Raw genomic sequence first — 25,162 nt, forward strand, 5'->3', positions numbered from 1 at the left:
TGTGCAAGCCAATAAAACTTTTTTTTTTTTTTAAATCACTACTCTATCTCTTTTACTTCCTGTCCCTGTTAATTTGGCCTATAATTTTAGATCTGGGCTTATTCGTCTCTCCCAAGACATTCTGTCTAGGTGAACTCCTGTCTTTTCATGATATTGATACTTAGAGTATCTGACTACAAAAGTGTTTCATGTAGATATCATGACTAACTTCAGATTACGATATGTAACTATGTGCTAAACATCTGTTGAATGTTCCATAGGAATATGCCTTGCCCAGGGTAAGTCACTGGTGGAGCTGAATTTGTTTCTAAGTCTGTTTGCATCAAATGCTTCTGCTTTTAACCACTTTATGAGCCTTTCATCCTATTTATGATTGTACCGGTTTAGTTTTCTTTTATCTTTGAGATGATAAAACCTTCTGTGTCATAACTCTCAAGACCATCCCCAAATCTCCTATTTCTGGAGAATTCACAGGATTCAGTGTAAGTTGTCTTTATGGCTCTGACTTATTACCAGGAAAGGAGACCTAACAAAATCAAGAAAGGCAAAAGGCACATGGCTAGAATCTAGAGGAAACCAGGGATGAGAGCCTCTCTCAGGGGAGTCTCCTAGGACATACTTAAGTCTTCCAGCAAGGATTTATAACAACATGGGTGAAGTGTTTTCTGCTAGGGAAGTTCACTGGAGACTTATTGCCCAGGGTTTTTGTTGGCGATTGACTACATAGACCCCCTGTGCCTAACATAAACCAAGATTCTAGTGTCCCAGAGGATCACATGTTCACGATTAAGTTTATCATTTGCAAAAACCATGCAGACACAGTCAGCTGTTACAGGGAAGGCTGAAATTGAAGTTTCCAGATGCCAGGTAAGGGCAAACTTTGCAAGCAGGCCTTTGTAAGGATAGTAGTCTCAGACCTATTTAACTCTTTTTTTGCACCTTTTCATTTGCCTTTTAATATAAGATCTTTTCCCCTCATTCCTATCTCCACACTGAAGCAGAGTGAACCATTTAAAATGTAAATCTGATTTTATCCTTCCTTGGCTTAAAACCCTTTGCAAAGTATCTATTATAGTTCTGAATAAATGGGATAAAACAGATTCACAGGGAGAAATCTTTGGGATCATAATTATTGTAATTACTGTGTTCTGATTTTATAATATGAGCTATCCCTCACTCTTTTATTTAAACTTAGGATTCTTAAAAGCTTTCTACTGAATGAGGTGGTTGGCAATACCCTTCTCCACCACTGCTCATCTTTTGGACAGTGTGAATCTTTCCTGGCTTTGAGTTGCATTAACAACTTAAGTTTTACACTCATAACACTAATGAATTTCTCTCCTAAATTATTTGTGTGCAGGCCTCATCTCTATATTATAAACTCTTTGAAGAAATGACCCATGTCTCTTCCTCCAATTAATCTTTCAATAGCTAAATATTTAGCATTTAGCTTTTAATATACATGTCAAATGAATGAGTGGATGACTAAGAGTGAAAAATAATGGCCTGTATTTTATCCTGAAAAAGTTACTTGTCTAGTTTTACCAGTAGCCGTTTATAAAATTACTCAGATTAAAAAATTCTTAAAGAACCTAAGGATATTTAGCTACAAATTCTTTTTTAAAGGATGTATTCATATACTTTTGTCCAGTTTCACTAAATTAGTGCACTATTTTACTCTTTGCATCAAGTTTTAAGTACTTAGAGAGTTTTCATTTTCTCCCTTTAAAAGCACATTTCAGTAGAAATTGTTGCTTAATTAGGAGTGTGCTAAATTATATATGCAGAACTTACTAAGATTAAGTGAAAGTGGTAGACTACTTAGCCAAATAAACCATTTCTTGCTATCAGTAACTTAGTTCTCAAGTGATGTTTTAATACTATGGGTCAAAGATATTCCCAGTGTCCTGATAAAAATTATGAAATTAAACTCATAATACCGATTTTTTTAATCAGGTGGAGTCATATCTTGTGTATATATTAATAGTAAGGTTAGGAATGCCTGGGTGTCTCAATTGTTAAGCTTCTGTCTTCAGCTCAAATCATGATCCCAAGGTCCTGGGATTGAGTCCCACATTGGGATCCCTGCTCAATGAAGAGCCTGCTTCTCCCTCTTCCCCTGCTTGTATTCTCTGTCAAATGAGTCACTAAAAAAATAGTAAAGTTAAGGGCTCTGAGATATGGATAGCAAAAGTTAACCAAAGCGAAGTTGACTCACAGACATTGCTAGCTTATATGTGTAGGGGGATATGTATGAGTATGTATGTGTATATTATTTATATAAATATAAAATTATTAAGCAAATGTATATACTTAAAGATATTATCAAGATTTCATATGCTTCTCTCACTTTTGAAATGCTAAAGGTGGAATGTTAAACTCCTGTCTATTATGTGATAAAGGATTGAGGACATGCCGTCTGGCAACCATAAGCCTGTTGTCTCTGGCTACAATATGGAGATGTATGGTAGCAGCGCCATGTGCCATTCTAATGGTGCCTTATCTAGTCTACTGTGACAAATAATTCTACTCAGCTTGTCAGTGGTGACAGCTGAGACTTTTTGCTTAGATGCCTTGACAGTGCTTGTATTAAACAGCTAGAGCCATACACTCCATTAAGTTTCTGTAAAATGAACTGTCTGCTTCTTGCTGTTTTGCTAATAGTGGCAGCCGTTGTAAGCTAATCCTCTCCAGTTGTGGATTGCTCGACCGAGTGCCTTCACTCATCTACAGGTAGTAGATCTCAGTTTTAGCAGAGTGGCTACAAGGCTGGTGGTCATGAGAGGAAAGACATAGATTATTCCATAGGAAATTATTTTTAGCAGTTACTTACTCTAAATTGGGCTACAGATATGTCCCTAAATAGAACACTGACTTTAAAGAGAGTGAAGTGACTGTTTCTTTTCTAAGCAAATGATTATTCATAGGCTCTTGGTGCAAAAGACACATACATCAGAGGGGTGTCTCTGAGTAATTATGTCTACATTTATGTGTGCATTAACGAAAGCCAGGTGTAATAAGGAATATATATTTAAACTTAAAGGAAAATATTCAGTTTCTTAAGCAGAATCACACCATTGGAAATACCGATACCTGATTGTTTTGAAATATATTGGGGAAAGTATAACTTTGAATTGTCTTTAATGAATAATAATTCCTTTAAGCTATTTATTACATATATATATTGTACTAAATTACTCTTTTGTTCCTTTATTCTTTCCTCCCCAGAAAGACAAAGATATAAGTGTGATAATCTTTTCCTAGGTGTTGCAGAGACTACTCTTGTCAGCATATACTTTGAATTTAAGCCAGTGAAATCCATTTGTAGCCAGCATTCTCTCTCCTTGTCATCACTGGGCATTATCAGTGATGTAGTAAGTCATTGAAAAAGACCCATAATGACATAAGCATTCATAGGGTTGAACATTAATTTTGATAGTTGAGAGAAAAATTTCATGTAAGGTTAACATTTTTATTTAATTTTGGGGGAAAAATAGAATACTAAAAGCTAAGTCCTTACAATATATAATATAATAGCCCATTATAATGCCTCATGAGATATATTATGTTTAACAGCACTTCAGTAAGTTATGAAACTTCTGGTGTGGTTTCTGAACTATTTGCAGTTGTTGGTGATTGTTTAAGTTTGGAAATTAAGTTGTGTTCTTGTACTCAAAGCTCTTTGATCTCTAGCGTAGAATGAAAAAAAATTTTAGTGGTATATGAGCAATTCTTAATGTATTATCTTTGTCCTGGGATATATAAAATCTGAGTTAGTGTTCTAAAGAGGAGGAAGGATTATATTCAACTGGATTGGGGCATTGCATTAGAATTATTTTAAAAAAATTACATTCAACTGGACTATGCTGGAATAAAGCATTCTCCAGTATAGAATTTATTAAGCTTTCAAATGACACAGCCAACAATTAAGATCTAAAAGCAGTAATCTTACAAATAACTTCGTGTTCTGTAATAGTGCATTTGTTTCATACAAGGTCACAATTTCCTGCTATAGGCCATTTTCCAGGCAAGGTTTCCCCAGCACAAGGAAAATTACTTTATTGTAGGAGAAAAGGTTTTGATCTGAAAGTGGACCCAGAAAACTCATGCCCAAAAGTCTAGGTGCACATTAGCTGGGAAGAAGGTGTTGGGTGACTTTAAAAATGTGTATCCTTCATTTTAGAGACTGGGAATGTGGTCTGCTCTTTCTCTGTGACCAAAATGCCATCTTAGAGTGATGGTTTATAAACAGCACACACAGATCTTTGCTCCAAGCTCTTCTGCTGATGGTTCACTTTAAAATGTTAGTTGTGCCAGCAATTGATATTTGTCCTCATCCACTCCTTCTGTTAACAAAAATAGGTTGCAAGGTTCAGGATTGGAGAGTAGTCACCAAATACCGCCACCGAGAGGATTCAGAAAAATGTCTTTCTGGGTATTAAGGAAGATTTTTTAAAATATTTTGAACCCAAGGAAAAATCATGGAAGAGTCTGGTTTGCTTTTCTTAGGGATTGATATTATTTGTTACATTAGCAAAGCTTGTGCAACCTGTAACTGACCTTTTATGTCTGATCTTTCTCACTCCCTTTCCTCCTATTGCTTCTTTCTCTTTTTCTCTTTCTTAACCACACCAGGGATTTGTGCCAGGATATTCTTTTTAAGAGAAATACCTAATATGTAAGAGGCACTTAAGATTTTTAATTTTTGTATAAACAAATCTGTAGCTGTATTAGTTTCAGGTATACATCCTAATGATGTGATATTTTTATATAATATGAAATAATACCCATGACAAGTCTAGTTATCATCTGTCATCATAAAAAGTAATTCACTATTGACAATATTCCTTGTGCTACATGTAATAATACAAAATATCCCTAGATTACATCCTTATGACTTATTTTAATAACTTGAACTTTGCACCTCTTAATCCCCTTCACCCATTTTGCCTGCCCTCCTCAACACTCCCCACTTTGGTAACTAATAGTTTATTTCCTATATCTGAGTCTTTTTTGTTTGTTCACTTGTGTTTTTAGATTCTACGTATAATTGAAGTTATATATACTTGCTGTTCAGTTAGCATAATACTCTCTAGTTCCATCCATGTTGTCATAAATGGCAAGATTTCATTCTTTTTATGGCTGAATAATCCATATATATACACATGTGTATTTGTGTATATCACACCTTTATCCGTTCATCTATTGATGGACACTTAGGTTGCTTCTGTATCTTGAGTATTATAAGTAATGTTGCAGGGAGCATAAGTGTGCAGATATCCATTTGAATTGATGTTTTTGTTACCTCTGGATAAATACAAGTGCGATTGCTAGAATGTATGGTAGCCCTATTTTTAATTTTTTGAACTTCCATACTGTCTTCTATAGTAGCTGCATAGTAGCTGGGTTTATATTCCCACCAAGAGTGTATGACTGTTCCCTTTCTCCACATTCTTACTGACACTTATTTCTTGTCTTTGATAGTAGTCATTCTCACTGGTATGAGGTGATCTCTTTGCAGTTTGAATTTGACACTGAGTACCTTTTTTGTGGCTGCTGGCCATTTGTCTTCTGTAGAAAAATGTCTGTTCAGACCTTCTGCCCACCTTTTATTTGGGCTCTTTGAGTTTTTTTCTGGTATTAATTTATATGTTTATATACTTTAGATTTTATCCCCTTCTTAGATGTATGATTTGGAGTTTTCTTCTCCCATTCAGTAGGTTGTCTTTTAGTTTTGCTGATAGTTGCCTTCACTATGCAAAGGATTTTTATTTTAGTATAATCCCATTCGTTTATTTTAGCTTTTGTTGCTCTTGCCAGAGGAGACTGGCCCAAAATATTATTGCTAAGACTGATGTTAAGAAGCTGTGTTTTCTTCTAGGGATTTTATGATTTGGTGTCTTCAAAACTTTAACCCATTTTGGTTTATTTTTGTATATGATTTAAGATAGTAGTCCAGCTTTGGTCTTTTGCATATAGCTGTTCAGTCTCTCTGCGTCAATTACTGAAGAAACTATCTCATCCCCACTATATATCTTTCTCTCCCTTGTCATAAATTAATTGGCCATAAATGCATAGGTTCATTTCTGGGCTCTATTTTTTTTTTTTTTTAATTTTAAATAGGGAGAGAGCACGCGACTGAGCATAAGCGGGGTGGGGGTGGGAAGGAGAGGGAGAAGGACAAGCAGACTCCTCCCTGAGCATAGTGCCTGACAGGTTGGCTCAATCCCAGGGTTCTGAGATCATGACCTGAGCCAAGGGAGGATGCGTAATCAACTGAGCCATCCACTTGCCCTGGACTCTATGTGCCCATTTTTTGTACCAGTACCATACTGTTTTGATTACTGTGGCTTTGAGGTATAATTTGAAATCAGGGAGTGTTACTCCTCCAGCTTTGTTCTTCTTTTTCAAGAATTCTTTGGCTATTCAGGATCTTCTGCCACCCTATGTCTTTTGATTAAAGCATTTAGTCCATTTACATTTAAAGTAATTATTGATAGGTACATACTTACTGCCATACTGTTTTTTTTTTCTGGTTTTATAATTCTTGTATTTTTCTCTTTTGGTCTCTGCTCTTGGGGCTTAATGGTTTTTAGTGTTCCATTTGGACTCCTTTTTATTTTTTGTGTATTGTAGGTGTTTGATTGGTAGTTATCATGAGTTCCTTTATATTTTATGTGTATTAACAGTCTATTTTAAGCTGATAGTCACTTAAGTTGGCAACTCAAGAGCTGGTTTTATACTCTTCTACCCCACACACTGTGTTTTCTTTAATATCTTTTTATTTTATCTCAACTACTTATTTTAGTTTTAGCTATCATTTTTGTCTTTTAACCTTCATACCTGCTTTTTTAATTGTTTGATTCACTGTTTTTACTATATATTTGTCTTTACCGATGAAATTTTTTTATTTCTAGTTCTGGCCATTTCTTTTCTGCTTAAACAGGACCCTGCAATTTTCCTTTAAGACCAGTTTGATCATTTTTATTTATTTATTTTTAAAAGATTTTATTTATTTGTCAGAGAGAGAGAGAGAACACAGGCAGAGTGGCAGGCAGAGGCAGAGAGAGAAGCAGGCTCCCCGCTGAGCAAGGACCCTGGGATCATGACCCGAGCCGAAGGCAGCATCTTTTTTTTTTTTATATATATATAATTTTTTATTTTTTATAAACATATATTTTTATCCCCAGGGGTACAGGTCTGTGAATCACCAGGTTATCATGCTTAGCGAAATAAGTCAAGCGAAGGCAGCATCTTAACCAACTGAGCCACCCAGGTGTCCCAAGACCAGTTTGATCGTGATGAATTTCTTTAGTTTTTGCTTGTCTGGGAAACCTTTTTTTCTTTCCTTTAGTTCTGAATAAACTTGCTGGTAAAGTATTAATTATACATTTTCCCATTTCAGCACTCTAAATATCCTGGTACTTTCTTCTAGCCTCTACATTTTCTGCTGAAAAATCAGCAGATCATCTTACAGGGTTTCCCCTGTATGGGACTCTCTCCTTCCCCCTGCCTTTAAAATTGTTTATCTTGAACTTTTGCTATTTTAATTATAACATACCCTGGTGTGGATCTTTTTGTGTTCAGCTTGTTTCTGATTCCTGGGCACAGAGGTTGTTTCCTTTCTCAGGTTAAGGAAATCTTCCAACTATCACTTCAAATAGATTTTCTTGCCTGCCTTTCCCTCTTCTTCTTCTGGAACTTGTATAATGCAAATGCTAATATGCTTGATATTGTCTCAGAGGTCCCTTGATCTATCCTAATTCTTTTAATTCTTTTTTTCTCTTTGCTGTTTAGCTCTGGTGGTTTCTCCTACCCTGTCTTTTAGATTCTTCTATGTCCTCTAATCTGCTGTTGATTCTCTCTAGTGTATTATTTATTTCAGTTACTATATTCCATGCTGATTGAATTTTTATATTTTCTCTTTGTTGAAGCTCTCGCTGAGTTCCTCTACTCTTAAGTCCAATGAATCCTTCTGACCATTTCTTTGAACACTTTATCAGGTAGATTATCTTCTCATGGTGGGTGGGTGGCTGGAGCTGGTGTAGGCTAGGGGTCCAGGGCATGTGGGGTGGCCTTAGCAGGCAAGCTCAAATGCTTGGACCCTGCTCCCATCTATGCTATTAAGGTGCAGGAAGGAAAATTAAACAATGGCTTGCCGGTGATTCTGACCCCACAGAGTTCCAGGAGTTGCCTGACCACTTGGGCGACAATCTAGGATGGGTAGCTGGATTTCCTTTGCTTATAGTCTATTTATCCTTTAAACAGATTTTTGTTTTTCTTTTTGCCCCTGGATAGGCGAGTCTTCAGTGATAGCCTTCCCTACTGCAGGTAGCCATGGTGAGGGGTATTCTCATTATTATTGTTTCCTCATCTCTTCCACCCTTCTCCAGTGGTCCCTCTATCATTTTTTGTGCAGAAGCTGTTCAATCAGCCTTCAGTTCTTGTAGGAGTAATTGCTCTGTATGTAAGTATATATTTGGTGCATTAGTGGGAGGAGGTGAATTCAGTGTCTTCTATGGCACCGTTTTGGCCATGGTTTTTATTAAGTCAGTTATAACCCTGACCCTTAGAAAAGATGTAGAATACATGAAACTAAAGTCTTATACAGTACACTGAAAACGTTCTGTGGAAGTTTAATACCAAGGCCCTGAAATCTAAACAATGTATGTACTTCTATCAGTTGCTTAATAACCTAATGTAAATTACATATGAACACAAGGTTTTTTGTTTTTTTTGTTTTTTTTAGTACAAAGTAGTCCCTAATTTGACCTCTGACACTCAGCTGAATTTAATTATGGAGTGCTCACAGGATATATCACAGTTCTTGATGTTACAGTTGTGTGGGAGAACATGTTTTGTTAAAGGTATAATAGATCAGATGGAAAATGTAAAATGTAATACTGCTTTTTGCTAAGGGATTTATCCAAATACTTTACACGTCCTGTTGCCTTCTTGAATGTAATCTAAATACAGGATGCTTTAATGTGAATGTGGGGGTTGAGTGAAGACCTGTAACATTGTACTTTGTGGTTATTTAAGTAGAAATAGCAAGGAATACTTTTTACACAGGCACTGAATGATTGTTGACTGTCAGCTCTGTATTTTTTGTGGTCTGTGACCATTCAGAGCCATCATGAATTTAAATTGGAAGCTGCAATTTCTAATATGTATATACTCCCTCAATGAGTGAAATAAGAAGCTGTCTCCTCTTTGAGTTTTCAGAATTCACACTACTTGGGTGTTAAATCTGATGCCAAAAACTCAGGAATCTCCTTATACACAGCGTATCTGTTTGGGGACTGCCAAAAAGGTGGATAGTAAGTTTCTCACTAGCAAAACTGATACAGTAATTGCCAGATGCTCCTAAGCTGGAAAAGTATATCCCATAGATATCCCCATAATAAAATCTTACCTGATTTTTATTCTTGGTATTCTTGATTACTTGTATAGAAAGTTAAATTTCAATATATATACATTTAGATTCTCCCATTTAATTATACATTCTTATGTACACCCCAAGTGTTCATATTGGTTTTTTATGTACCAATAGTTTTTTTTTAATTTTTTTTTAATTTTTTATTTTTTATAAACATGTATTTTTATCCCCAGGGGTACAGGTCTGTGAATCACCAGGTTTACACACTTCACAGCACTCACCAATGCACATAACCTCCCCAATGTCCATAATCCCACCCCCTTCTCCCAAAACCCCTCCCCCCAGCAACCCTCAGTTTGTTTTGTGAGATTAAGAGTCACTTATGGTTTGTCTCCCTCCCAATCCCATCTTGTTTCATTGATTCTTCTCCTACCCACTTAAGCCCCCATGTTGCATCACCACTTCCTCATATCAGGGAGATCATATGATAGTTGTCTTTCTCTGCTTGACTTATTTTGCTAAGCATGATACGCTCTAGTTCCATCCACACTGTCGCAAATGGCAAGATTTCATTTCTTTTGATGGCTGCATAGTATTCCATTGTGTATATATACCACATCTTCTTGGACCATTTCCTTACACCACACACAAAAATAGACTCAAAATGGATGAAGGACCTCAATGTGTGAAAGGAATCCATCAAAATCCTTGAGGAGAACACAGGCAACAACCTCTTCGACCTCAGCCATAGCAACATCTTCCTAGGAACAACGCCAAAGGCAAGGGAAGCAAGGGCAAAAATGAACTATTGGGATTTCATCAAGATCAAAAGTTTTTTTTAAAAATTTTAATTTTTTTATAAACATATAATAAATTTTTATCCCCTGGGGCACAGGTCTGTGAATCGCCAGGTTTACACACTTCACAGCACTCACCATAGCACATACCGTCCCCAATGTCCACATCACCCTCTCCCAAAGCCCCTCCCCCCAGCAACCCTCAGTTTGTTTTGTGAGATTAAGAGTCACTTATGGTTTGTCTCCCTCCCAATCCCATCTTGTTTCATTGATTCTTCTCCTACCCCCTTAACCCCCCATGTTGCATCACTACTTCCTCATATCGGGGAGATCATATGATAGTTGTCTTTCTCTGCTTGACTTATTTTGCTAAGCATGATATGCTCTAGTTCCATCCACACTGTCGCAAATGGCAAGATTTCATTTCTTTTGATGGCTGCATAGTGTTCCATTGTATATATGTATGAATAGTTTTAAGGGGATATAGTTTTAAGACTTTACTGTTTCACACTGAGTAGTATTTAATGTAAATGATCTCTTAGTATCAAAGGTAAATGACTAAAATATATAATTTTTAATTTGTTTCATTTGCCCATTTAACTTCTGGGGGGTGGCTATTGAATATTCTGTAAAGTCCCAGAAATACAAAGATGGATAAGACCTAGTTCTTAAAGCACTAAATCTAGTGGGAAGGGGTTTTAGTCAACCATTTTAGCACATGAAGTTCAGTTTGATTGATAAAACATCCAAATTTTCTTTTTAAATTAAATTAAATTTATTTACTTGACAGAGACACAGAGAGGGAACAAAAGCAGGGGGAGCGGGAGCAGAAGTGGGAGCAGGAGAGAGAGAAGCAGTCTTCCCACTGAGCACGGAGCCCAGTGTGGGCCTTGATCCCTGGACTCTGGGATCATGACCTGAGCCGAAGGCAGCCACTTAACGACTGAGCCACCCAGGTGCCCAAAACATCCAAATTTTCTTATCTAATTCAGTATTTTTAGATATAGAGAGAAATAACGTTCTAGGTGCCAAGCTCTGTGCTACTCCTGTACCTTAAACACTAAAGAAAATTCATAGGCTTTAGAATTTCATTACAAGTCAGTTTTATAGGGATAGAAAAATCTTGGTTATGAGGACAAATTATACAATTTAATGTAAGAAAGTATATCATATTAAAAATGCTTTACCAGGGAAAAAATTATTTAGCACAGGAATGGATTTGACCTGTCAATCCAATTTGGGAAAGTGATAAAACTACATGTAAATAATGGAATTGATCTGTCCAAAAGATCACCGGATGTTATTAGACCTACATCTATAGTATAGTTTTATTTCTATGATAGATACTAATAAAGGCTGTTGTTTCTTGAAGGCTTAAATGAAACGTGAGTCTGTGGTTCTGCACAAAAAGCTACTAATTGAGCAGGGGCAAGAATCAGGGCTGATTTGCCTAGATTAACTTAGAAACAGGGTGGGGTACGGACATATTTTCTTATACTACTTGAGTTTTTAAATCATACTATCTACTAAGTCTAGATATAGTGGATATAATCTGAGGGGAATTATGTGAATTTTTCCTCTAAAAAGGATTATAACTAACTATTCTCCATCTTTACTGAGATTAAAAGAAGAGGAAAAGCATCTTAAATTGTAGAAGGAGAAACTAGTTTAGACATGAAGGGGAAAGTTTTGGTAGCATTAAATCCAGAACTGGCTCTCTAAGAGGTTTTAAATTTTTCTGGATGCCTTTAAGAATGTACTAGATAGTAACTCAACATGGATGGTTTAGGTATAGCCATTTCTTGAAGGGTATATACAAAATGATTTTCTGAGGTCAGTACTGCTCCATAATTCTGTGCTTTCATTACCCATTTTAAAATTTGTTCCATAAATTGCTTGTCCACTTTTAGTAAATTGCTGTATTTCTTAGAGAGAAGGTTGGATAAAGATTGTCATAAATTCAGTGATGCTCCACTGTGGCAAAGAGGTAGAAGTTAAGTATCAAAGTATTAAATCCTGTCAGTTCTCCATGATCTCCATCCACTGGGGCTTTAAAATTTTTTTTTCATTCACTCTGCTTAATTAGGTATCCTAGAAATAAGATTTTTGTTGACATAATGCAGCAGTACCTTGTAGAAACGGCTTTTGAGTTAACAGTTGTTTCCTACCTTAAGGATTCAACCTTGGGTTGATCTACTGAAACTGATCAAGAAACACATAAAAGTTTCTGCAGTATTATAGGCTAAAGAAGAGTGATATCCTATCTTTTTTGAACCAAAACTTTTAAAGTTTGTTTTTTTTTTAATGGTTTCTACTTTGATCACAACCAAATAGAAGTTCAAAAACACCTTGAATGTCCCAATATAATTCTTTAAAAAAAAATCTTGTCTATCCACATATCCATTATAAATTCAGGGAACAAGCTGATTGTTGTGGAGGGAGGTGGATATGTGAAAGAGGGGAGGATAGAAGCTTCCAGTCATGGAATGAGTAAGTCATGGGAATAAAAATACAGTATAGGGAATATTGTCATTGCAACTGTACTAACATTGAATTGGTGGCAGATGGTGGCTACACCTGTGGTGTAGAGCTGTTGAATCACTGTACTGTATACCTGAAACTAACGCAGCATTGTGTGCACACTATATTCAGAGAAGAGTTAATTCTTACATATTATAAGAACAAACTCTTACATGTACTTTAAGAACCTCAGTATTAATCAGTTTTAAAAGCTATTAACTCTTAGGGAAACTAAAGTAAAAGCAACAGATATTTGAGAAACTTAAATAGTTACATTAACCATTGAGTATGACAGAAACTTAAGGAATAAATAACAATGACCCTTGCTAATTATTAAAGAAAAACAACAGAGATAGCTCAGAATAAATGTTACCTTTATAACACTCTGGCTAAGGTCAAAGCAGAAGCAGTTCGTCATAGATAATGGAATTAGATTTATGCCAGTATTTACTAATGGGGACACAGATGGACAGACCACATTGCTTCTACTATCTTGTTGCAGATGTTTGGTGACAATGTCTAAATTGAAAAACATATATTCTCTTTAAATGTTGAGCATGGTTTTCATTTGTATTCTACATTTGAAATTAGCTTGAACACCCTTTCCAGTTTCAGAACCGTGGGTTTTGACTTTCATTGTTGCCTTTCTATGTTTTCATATTTGCAATTGAAAAGTTGATGCCAACTTCTGTAAAACATGTTCTCCTCCATGCTGGGATCCTCTATGCTAGTAATGTCCCTGGAGCATGTGCTTTAGTTATAAGCCCTGGAAATGGGAACTGATAACGGAAATACTGGCCCCATATACAACAGGGGTGTTAGCCTGTATTTCTGTAATTAGGAATGTGATTAGAAATAAGAGAGGCTTTTGCTCTTCAATTTCAAGCCATGAAATGAAGGGATTTGAGTTTGTCTCACTTTTGGCAGATGGCAAATTTCAGTCCCACTGTGGCTTTCTCAGTCTGGCCACAAAGAGCCTGTTCTTTAAATAGGTTTTCCAAGCAAAGAGTAACTGTGCTTTCATCTCTTTGTAACCACAGCTTGCTTTTTAAAAATAATAATTTCCCTGATTGTCTTCTTATTCTTTGCAGGTTTTTTTTTTTTTTTATTCTTCTTTTTCTTCCTACTGTTTCGGGAATTTTCTTTCTATGATGTAAAGCATAAAAGAGCAAGATAACATTTGCCAGAGTACTTACTGTATAAACTGTACATTATATTATGCTGTCACCCCTTTAGATAGCAGTAAAAAGTTGGAAAGTTTTGCTTATGTTAAAAAAAATAGTTGGAAAAAAAATACAGGCTTTTGGGGTGGGGGGTCAACATCATTGTCCAATGGAACATCTCAGGACCAGCTAAGACACGGGGTCTACCATGTGTTTGTGAGTTGCATAGTTCATGAGTTGCATGTATTGCTCACTAATTCTCTTGTGAGTCCTATGAAGCTGATACTACCATTGTCCCCATTTTATAAGTGAGGGAAGCACAGCCCTATATCTAAAATGATATAGAATGCATATTCTCTATCACTATTCTATATCGCCACCCTATATTTCAAAGTGCCTCATCCAGAGATAAGTTTTTCTTAAGTCGATATTAATTCATTTTATCACCTATATTAATCCTCTTTTATTTTACAAATATTGATACCCACTATGTACCAGACATTGTACAAGTCTCTGGGAATGCAAGCATAAATGAGTCTAGTCTCTGCCTTTGATATGCTCATAGACTAAATATTAACAGTGCCTGAGATTATGGAAACTAAAAATGGGTACCAAGTCATCCTATATACTGTACAAATGCACAAGGGTGCTACAAAAATTTTGGGGGGAAACAGCACTATTAGATATTATATGAACCTCGTTCAATTTATATGTATCTTCAAGTGGCTACAATATTCATACTCTTCGAGGGGTTTTGAACTAACCCCATATTAAATAGAAGTATTCAGTATTTGACCTAGAATACTATAAAAACATTTCCAAGAACACCATAAACAGAGAAAGTTTAGGAATTTCTGGCCTAAGGAAGGCAGTTTGATATTTCAATCAGAGTAATTTAAAGACCCCAAAAGATTAAGCCAAGGAACTGTCATGGGAGCTTATGATCCAGGAGAACAAAATGGGACTGAGAAATGATTATAAAAATGATCTCCAATTGGGTACACAAATACTTGTGTATTTTCCTCACAAAGATACTTAAATAAATCTCATTTTAATGAGCTTGAGTGACTTCAGGATAGTAGTTAATTTGGATTCAAATTATGAAATATTTTTAGGGACTAGGTCAAAATACTTTTAGTGAGCTAATTACATGATTCGGCTTATGTCTAAATAATAAAACCAAAATGGGCCATCAATCTTATTAATTTGAAGATGGTATTTTTTGATGCCTATTCTGCTTTTAACCTTAGGCAAACTGAATGTACTGAATGGGAGAGCAGATTATGCTGTCACCTTAAGAATATATGATTATAGCATCTCAGTGGATGGTTAGACATCTCATAGAAAAATAACTGTAAATCTAAGGAAGGAGATGTATTTGACAGTCCAATGTCTACACACTTTTGGTTTCCTCTAGCTCAGAATTGCTGCAAGCTTCTTTAGTAATTTGAAACCTGGAACATGTTGAAATTGCTAGCAATGTTCCCCTAGCTACTTTTTCATGAAAAGATGATTATGTGATGCTAAGAGGATTTGTTGACAAGAAGGAGAATTTTTATTGCACAAGTCTGCTTTCAAGGAAGAAAAAGAGAGTCAATGGAAAATAGCAATTGGATCATTTTTTGAAAGATAAGAGATTACCACTGGGACTTGTTCCCATTATCTCAGAACTAAGACTTAACTATAGTTCTCATCACCAAATGAAGGGCAGTGAAGGATGAGAAAACGATCAGGGAGAACATATATAGGAGAAAACCATATTTTGGAAATGTAACATGCCTGGTCTATAGATGCATATGTAAAGCATAGGGTGGTGGCAACATAGAAAATATCTCTTTGATGAAGAGAAAAATCTTAGCTCAATCCTTATCTCCAGTTTATTTAGAAATACCACCTTGACCTTGTTTAACTTAACCTTGTTGAACTTCAGTTTCCACAGCTATAAAATAACACTGTAGAAAGGAATAAATAAGACAATACAGATTAAATACTTAGGATCTAGCCCGGTCTATAATTAGCCTAATCAGTCACTGATACACAGAATAGAAATTAGCTTTTTCTTATAGAGAAAAGTTTGGGAGTTATAGCCCTCACCTGTAAGGTGGCTTCATAATTTTAGTAGCATTCAGCTTTCTGCTTCACCATCCTTGGCATGGGACTTTGAAGATTTCATCCTGGTTCAAGGAGGTCTAGTCCTCAGACTCGGATTGGAAGTAGGAGGAAGTGGGGGAAGCATGTGACAGCCATCTATGCTCCTTTAAATAAGGTTTCCTGAAGCTTCTATCCAATAACTTTTTTTTTTTTATTAACTGAATACAGTGACATGATATAACTAGTCTGGGAAATATTGGCCATTATCTGGGCACATGAGTTTTTGGAATTAAACAAGATGCTATTTGAGTGTCTTCTTACCATGAAGAACAAACGTAGGCAATGTATATTTCCTCACATAAGCTTTAAATAATCCTTTAGTATGAGCCTTTATCTCTTTATTTGTAAATGGAATATAATACCTGCTTTCTTGGATTGATTAGAAGATTAAATGAGATTCTGTGTGCCAGTGTTACATCATTTGTTGAATAAATAGAAAAACATTAATGTTTCGATTGTATTAGGTACTATGTAACAACTTTTTAAAGATTACTGGTAAGGGAAGAGAGAGAGAGAGAGTGCAAAAGCATGAAAACACACACGAGTGAGAGGGGCAGGAGAAGAAGAGAGAATCTCAAGGAGATTCTCTGCTGAGTGCAGAGCCTGCCACAGGGCTCAATCTCATGACCCTCTGATCATGACCTGAAACAAAACCAAAAGTCAGCTGCTTAGCTGACTGGGCCACCCTGGTGTCCCTCTATAGCAACTTCTAAGTGTTTTTTCCAACTGCTCTGATTTATAAATCTTGTGAATCTGTCTTTGATGTTTTATCAGTATCTTAACATTCTCATCAATTTTTTGACTGATTCAGGATCTGAATGGTTTTTTAAAAGATTCAGACTTGTACAATGTAAATAAGACACAAATTACTTCATATAAAACTTTCTGAAACAGTCAAAAGCATTTGGAAATTTATTTGTATTTGGAAAAGTATTTGGAAAATAGGTTGATTTATTTAGTTGTAAATTAGGATTAGCAATATGTTTAACATGAAAATTAGAGTAAAATTCACATGTGCTAACATTTTACTGAGCATAGTATGAAAGGTTCAGAAAATGGCTATTTTCAAGATTTTAAAAAAATATTTTACATTTAAAATCTTAAAATTGATGAAGCAGTTTACATATGCATAATATCTCACTTCTTCATAATTGTATTAATTTATAATATTTGGCAGGGAAATGGGAATTGCTCAAGGAGCCATAGGTAATTTTAGAATTAACATAAATTCTGTTCCAAGTCCCATGTACATTTTATTCCAGGACTGTCATCTGCATTTTGAATGTCAGATATATAATCATTGGCATCATGTGGAGATGAGACTTCCCTAGTCCTATGTCATAAACCTAAAAAGTTATTTCAGAGTAACTAATAGTTACCTGGATTCCATTTTCTGAAAGGCAGAACTATGATCGCTTCTCTTTTGTAACTCTGAAAGCACTTTGTTTGTAGTCAAACACTATTGAGTGCTATATTTGCTTTTTCAGGCTGCTAATCAAGGAGGATTATTTTAAATTAAGTGGTTTATTTGAATTACTGTTATATCTTGACATTCACATTGGTGGTATTTAGGGACATTATATTATACTTCAGAAAGTCTTTGATAACATTTTTGTGTAGATTGAGGTACTGAATATTCCTATAGAATGACCTAGATAATATCCTCAGAATTCTTTTAAGTGTGATTTATTGCTGTAAAATAAATTCAGATCATTCCTTTTTATTGCCTGTGGTATTCATAAAATATAAAAACAAAAGCCCATAAAATATGGAAGTTTTTACCTTTTGAAGGCATTTTGTTTTGTATAAAACAAAACCTGAAATTTCCAAGTAGTAAGAAATTTCAATAAAATTTGAAAATATTTTAAACATTGGAGACCAGTTTTTACCCTAAATAATCAGAAATATATACAAGGATATATATATTCATTGAAATACATTTGTTTTTATGAAATGTTATGTTGGAAATGATGAACTATATATTCAGCTAACTCCAATAGAGGTATATAAAAATACATTTATATGCAAACATACTTTATTTGGAAAAGACTAGAAGACTATCTCCCACAGTGTTAATATTTTTAAGTGGTGTGATAAAGTTTGAATATTTTTATCATTTATGCTTTTATGTATTTTTCAAAGTTTTTATAATTAAAATGCATTCAAATATAAATGAAAGTATAAAAATGTTAATTTTTTAATTAAAAATATTTGCTGAGTTAAAAATATTTGCTGAGTACTACTAGATAGCCCTATGTATATGTACAAATAGATAATTGTTTTTGTAATCTGACCAAATGGAGATCATATACTACATTGGATAGCTCTTTAATGCCCTCTTTGGGCATTTCACTTTTGAGACTACTTTTTTGTATAATATTTGCAAATCAATCAACATGATACATTAATAAAAGGATAAGAACTATATGATATTTTTAGTAGTTGCAGAAAAAGTATTTGACAAAGTACACATCCATTCATGATAACCCTCAACAGAGTAGGGGGGTTGGAGGAAACATACCTCAACATAATAAAGGCTATGTATGCAAAAACCAATAGCTCATACCCTAAGTGGGAAAAACTGAGAGATTTTCCTCTATGGTCAAGAACAAGACAGGGATGTCCATTCTCACCACTGTTAGTGCAATACTGGAAGTTCTAGCCTCAGCAATCAGACAACAAAAAGAAAAGGCCTCTCAATTGACAAGGAAGAAATAAAACTTTCACTCTTTGTAGATGACATGCTATTCTACATTGAAAACCCTAAAGACCCCCCACCAAAAACTTGCTAAAACTGGGTGAATGAATTCAGCAAAGTTACAGGATACAAAATTAACCTATAGAAATCTGTAGCATTTCTATACGCCAATAATGAAGCATCAGAAAAAGAAATGAAGGAATCAATCCCACTTACAATTATACCAAATCCAATAAGATACTGAGGAATAAACCTAACTAAAGGAGTGAAAGACCAGAATGCTGAGGACTATAGAACAGCGATGAAAGAAATTGAAGAGGACACAAAGAAATGGAAAGAAATTCTATGCTCATGAATTGGAGGAACAAATATTAAAATGTCTGTACTTCCCAAAGCATTCTATACATTTTATGCAGTCCCTATCAAAAATACCACCAGCTTTTTTCACAGAGCTAGAACAAACAATCCTAAAATTTGTATGGAACCACAAAAGATCCTGAATAGCAACCTTGAAAAAGCAAAGCAAAGTTGGAGGCATCACAATTCAAGACTTCAAGCTATATTACAAAGCTGTAGTCATCAATAAAGTATACAATTGGCACAAAAACAGACATATATCTCATTGGATCAGGATAGAGTCCCCAGAAATAAACCCACAACTATATAGTCCATCTTTGACAAGGTAGGAGAGAATATACAATGGAAAAAGACTGTCTCTTCAACAAATGGTGTTGGAAAAACTGAACCATTTTCTTATACCATCCACAAAAATAAATTGTAAATTGTTGAAAGATCTAAATGTGAGATCTAAAGCCATACAAATCCTAGAGGAGAACACAGGCAGTAACCATAGCAGTTTCTTTTCAGATAGGTCTCCTGAGGCAAGCGAAACAAAAAGCAAAGATAAATTATTGGGACTTTATCAAAATAAAGTTTCTGTGTAGTTAAGGAAACAGTCAACAAAACTGAAAGGCAATCTATGAAATAGGCCATTTGCAAATATCTTCTATCTGAAAAAGGGTTAATATCTAGTATCTAAAATATATAAGCTTATAAAATTCAACACCCAAAAAAGGAACCATCCAATTAAAAAATGAGCAGAAGACATGAATAGACATTGTTCCAAAGAAGATATACTGATGGTCAGCAGACACATGAAAATATGCTCAACATCACTGATCATCAGAGAAATGCAAATGAACACTGCAATGGAGATGTCACCTTACACCTGTCAGAATGGCTAAAGTTAATAACACAAGAAACAGGTATTGGCAAGGATACGGATTAATGGGAGCCCTCTTACACTGTTGGTAAGAATGCCAACTGGTGCAGGCACTCTGGAAAACAATATGGAGGTTCCTCAAAATAAGAGAACTGCCTGGGATCCAGCAATTACACTATGAGGTATTTACCCAAAGGATACAAAAACTAATTCAGTGGGTACCTGGGTGACTCGGTTAAGCATCTGACCCGTGATTATAGCTCCGGTCATGGTCTCAGGGTCCATAGATAGAGCCCCACATCGAGCTCTTCAATCAGTGTGGAGATTCTCTCTCCCTCTGCCTCTCCTTCTTCTTGGGTGTGCACTTGGGCATGCATGAGCGCACCTTCTCCCAAATGAATAAAATCTTAAAAAATATATACTAATTCAGAGGGTATGTATACCCCAATGTCTATAGCAGCATTATCTACAATATCCAAATTATGTAAATAGCTCAAGTGTTTGACTGATGAATGAAGAAGTGGTATACACACACACACACACACACACACACACACACAATGTATATTGCTTAGCAGAAGAAAAGAATGAAACTTTGCTATTTGCAAGGACAATAATGGAGTTAGAGCATATGACGCTAAATGAAAGAAGAGAAAGACAAATGCCTTATGATTTCATTCATGTAGAATTTAAGAAACAAGTATGAGTACTTCCTTAAAATATTTGGGTCAAAGGCTAAAGTCAGTTTTAAGTTTGAATGTATTATACACTCTTGCAAAAAATTGTACCAAACATGTATGGATTTTTTCTGTGCCTTAAAGAAATTCTGAATGTTGTAATGGGTTTCATCTTTGTTTGCCAGATATGGAAATTGCTAATCCTATTTTCAGTTCCATTATTTGGATATAATGAAATTGAACTACATTTAATTAATTTTGACTAATCTATTCATAATCTTGCCTAATTTTCTATTAGTATGTTGGGATTTTAATCTTGGTTTAAGAAGTTTTTTGTGCATTAGATACTTTCAATTTTTTTGCCTTATTTTTCATTTTTAAAGCTGTATTTGTAGTAACCTTTTTCCACACATTATGATTTTCTGAAATAGTTAAATATATTGTAGTGGTTAAATATTTTCACGATTGTGGATCAGGTTCATAGAGGCCTTTATCACCAAAGAGAATATGAAAGTTATTCTTGTATTTTTAAATTTTAATATATTCAATGAAATATTTTTCTTTCTGGAATTTCACTGAAATAAGTAAAGAAAATTATTACTTTTACTTTCCAATGGACAAATAGAATTAATAATTTTTGAATAATGGTCTTATTCCAGCTGATTTGTGGTGCAAATTTTATATATATTTCCTTGTATATCTGAGAATTAAAATCAGATTGTTAGTGTGAATAGTTAACAAAGGTGATTGATTTTTTTGCAGAACTATTAGTGTCCACCTTTTACTTTCATTCTTTCACTCATGTGGTGCCAGTTTAAGAGCCTACTTATTAGTCTCAGATAATCATGGCTCATGGTTCCTGATCTCAGGAATCTCAAAATTGAGACAATTTATATTTATATGCAAATTAACAAGTATGACTCTATCAGATATCAGTATTGTGGATAGAATATTGGGATAATGAAGTAATAAATCATTTCAAGAAAATTTATAAAAACTTCTCCTTACACCTGTGTTATAAAAAGTCTTTGTTCCTCAAGTATTTCAAGATACAGGGCATAGGGTATTAGAGTTGAAAATCTTAAAGATTACCTGTTTCTGTCCCCTTATTTTGCATGTAAGAATTGGGCCCATAGAAGTTAAATGGCTTAATCAAGAACATACTGAGTTAGTTGCAGAGGTTGAATTGAAATCTAGATTCCCAAAGGGTCCTTGAATTTTGGTTTATCAAGATGATTCAGTAGTATGGAAAAAAAATAATGGTGGCAGAGCTATTGTTTCCTCCTCTTCCAACGTTTTGTAGCAGTTTTTTTTTTTTAAGTTATTTCCGAATGAATCATGGTTTATTGTGCATTATACAGAACTCTGAGTGCCCACTCCCAACTCTTCTCATTCACTGATTTTCTTTTTAAGCATACTGGTTATCCTCACTCTTAGATTAGTTCTTCTCTCTACTGTGATCATATAACGTTTTAAGGAATGTGTGTCTGGAGAGATGACTCATTTTTTTCTTCCTGTGTATATTTGTAAGATTTCTAATAGTTAGCCTTAAAATATTTGTGAGACTGATGATAGAGAAAAAAGACAGGATTAAAAACACAATTGTTCTTAAATTTGTTTTTAAATCCTACGTCATAGAAATTAAAGAATCCTCGAGAAGATTTTTAGTCAAATGCTAATATTGGGTATATTGCACACCATTCTTATCACAAATGACCTACACCTATGAGGCAATATTATTACTTAGGAACAGTTATGTTTTTATATAACAAATTGGCCTTTGCTGTGCAGGGAATAAAATATTACAGAGGATTTGTTTTTAGGGTCCTAAATGAGTCCTATAACTGATTAATTAGGGGTATATGACCTTCAGTTTCCATGCCCCTAAGATGAGGGGTCAACAAGTGCTAATTGTTTCAGAATAGAGGAAAATTAAATAGCTTGATCATTGGCTGAAGAATTTCCTTTTGGGGGGGGCTTGTCTTATTTGCCTTAGTAATTCTTTTTTTTTTTTTTTTAAAGATTTTATTTATTTTATTTGACAGACAGAGATCACAAGTAGGCAGAGAGGCAGGCAGAGAGAGAGAGAGAGAGGAGGAAGCAGGCTCCCCGCCGAGCAGAGAGCCCGATGCGGGACTCCATCCGAGGACCCTGAGATCATGACCTGAGCCGAAGGCAGCGGCTGAACCCACTGAGCCACCCAGGTGCCCCTGCCTTAGTAATTCTTTAGGGGCATTGACAGAAGCACTTTTAGTTTGCATGCTGTAATAGGGATTGTTAAAATGAATTGTATGACAATACTTTTGAGCTTGTAATTTTATACTGTAGTATGTTTATAATATACTTTTAGTATGATATAAGAAGTAAAAATCATTTTTTAGGAAGGTATATTCTTTTTTTTTTTTTTCAAGAGAATATTAAATCGTTTATTGATTACACATGATAATGGATGATACACAAGCTTTAATCCCATCTATAATTTTATCTGATACCATAATTCAATTTAGATATATTGCATAGGATGTGCCAACAATCATATTAATAACCAAATAAACTCCAGGACTTTGCTTGGGTGACCTTTTAATGGTGAACTCCAGGTCACAACACATTAACTGTCAGTTCAACTACACCAAGGTTTGTGGAGACAATGGCTTCTGTGCCCAAGCAGTTTGCAAATAAATTTCGAATGGAACCTGGCATCACCCTGAAGGAATTCTAACTTCACACTGTTGGGGTAGTATACCAAGATGGCTTCAGAGTAGACTAACTTTACACAGCACATTTAAAAAAAAGACACATTTATTCAGCGTCATGATCAGACTATTACATTTAGCAATCAACAGCATGGGTGCAAAAAAAAAAAAAAAAATCTACATTAAAACCCTTTGTTGGAATGCTTTACACTTTCCACAGAACAGAAACTAAAATAACCTGTTATACAATTAGTCACAAATACAGTCCTCGAGTTTTTTTGCCCATACACATGAGTATTGTCTAAAACATGTCTTCTTTGTAGCAGCTAGGCCCTGCCACCACTGTGCTTGGCTGAGTTCACAAATCTGTTGTAACCTGTAGCTTCCCTGTCACTTCTCTGGCTCTCCTCTCCTGCTAAGCTTTGTTTCCTGGCAGTAATTAAAACCTTCTGCCACTGCCATAGCTGCTGCTGCTGCTGGAACCACCATAGCCACCTTGGTTTCGTGGTTTGGCGAAGTATTGGCCTCCACCACCATAAGGGCCAGAGCTTCTGCCTCCAAAATTGCCTCCTTTCATGGGTCCAAAATTTGAGGATTGATTGTTGTAATTGCCAAAATCATTATAGCTTCCGCCACCTCCAAAGTTGCTTCCATCATTACCAAATCCGTTATAGCCATCCCCACTGCCACCATATCCACCACCACCTCGACTGCCACCAAAGCCACCTCGACCACTGAAGTTTCCTCCGCGACCAAAGTTGTCATTCCCACCAAAACCACCTCCACGACCACCACCAAAGTTTCCAGAACCACTTCGACCTCTTTGGCTGGATGAAGCACTAGCCATCTCTTGCTTAGAGAGCGCTTTCCTTACTTCACAGTTGTGGCCATTCACAGTATGGTATTTTTGAATGACAATCTTGTCTACAGAATCATGGTCATCAAATGTTACAAAAGCAAAACCCCTCTTTTTGCCACTGCCTCAGTCAGTCATGATCTCAATCACTTCGATTTTCCCATACTGTTCGAAATAATCTCTTAGATGATGTTCTTCAGTGTCTTCTTTAATGCCACCAACAAAAATCTTTTTCACAGTTAAGTGGGCACCAGGTCTTTGAGAATCTTCTCTTGAGACAGCCCTCTTTGGTTCCACAACTCTTCCATCCACCTTGTGTGGCCTTGCATTCATGGCTGCATCCACCTCCTCCACAGTGGCATAGGTGACAAACCCAAAGCCTCTGGAGCGCTTGGTGTTCGGATCTCTCATTACCACACAGTCCGTAAGTGTTCCCCATTGCTCAAAATGGCTCCTCAGACTCTCATCGGTTGTTTCAAAGCTCAGACCTCCGATGAAGAGCTTCCGCAGCTGTTCAGGCTCTTTGGGAGACTCTGACTTAGACATGACGGCGGTGGGAGGGGAGACTTTAACGATGCTTACTCGGCGGCGTCCACAGGCAGAAAGGGGAAGGTATATTCTCTTCGATTTTAAATCTGATACCATGCCACCTTTTTGTATTAAAAATGGCAGTTCCCTTCTGTAGGGACTGTTCTTCATCTTTGTTGTGGGCTTTTGTTAAAGGGCCCTATATTCGCTTCTTACCGTGTATATATGCATGTTATAGAGACAACGTGAGTCCTATGCATGCAAAACCAATGTTCAAATAAGCATATAGTTCTTGGTAGTAGGCAAGAAAATGAGTAATTTCATCCTGGACCACAAGTGGACTGATTAGCGCTGGAATTCTGAAGTTGAAAGGATAGTTATTAGCATAATGTTATGCATAAGGAATGTGATAGATGGCATATTATATTGCAACTTTTAAAGTGATATTTGGGGCAACTTTTAAATGTATATGTTACCG

General features: G+C 35.6%; 2 protein-coding genes across 4 annotated transcripts in view; one reads left to right on the forward strand and one right to left on the reverse strand.

Moving 5' to 3' along the window:
* NAALADL2 (N-acetylated alpha-linked acidic dipeptidase like 2) overlaps nt 1–25,162 on the forward strand; it is a 1,340,010-nt gene that overhangs the window by 192,410 nt on the left and 1,122,438 nt on the right. The gene's annotated exons all lie outside the window — the stretch shown is intronic.
* On the reverse strand, nt 23,656–24,757 carry LOC123394414 (heterogeneous nuclear ribonucleoprotein A1-like). Its single transcript, XM_045088641.1, is given in 1 exon segment — nt 23,656–24,757. A coding segment is annotated over 1 exon segment (963 nt). The 5' UTR covers nt 24,703–24,757; the 3' UTR covers nt 23,656–23,739.

This window comes from Mustela putorius, unplaced genomic scaffold, assembly GCF_011764305.1.
Source record: "Mustela putorius furo isolate JIRA1106 unplaced genomic scaffold, ASM1176430v1.1 tig00003834_pilon_pilon_pilon, whole genome shotgun sequence".
Classification (NCBI taxonomy): Eukaryota; Metazoa; Chordata; class Mammalia; order Carnivora; family Mustelidae; genus Mustela; species Mustela putorius.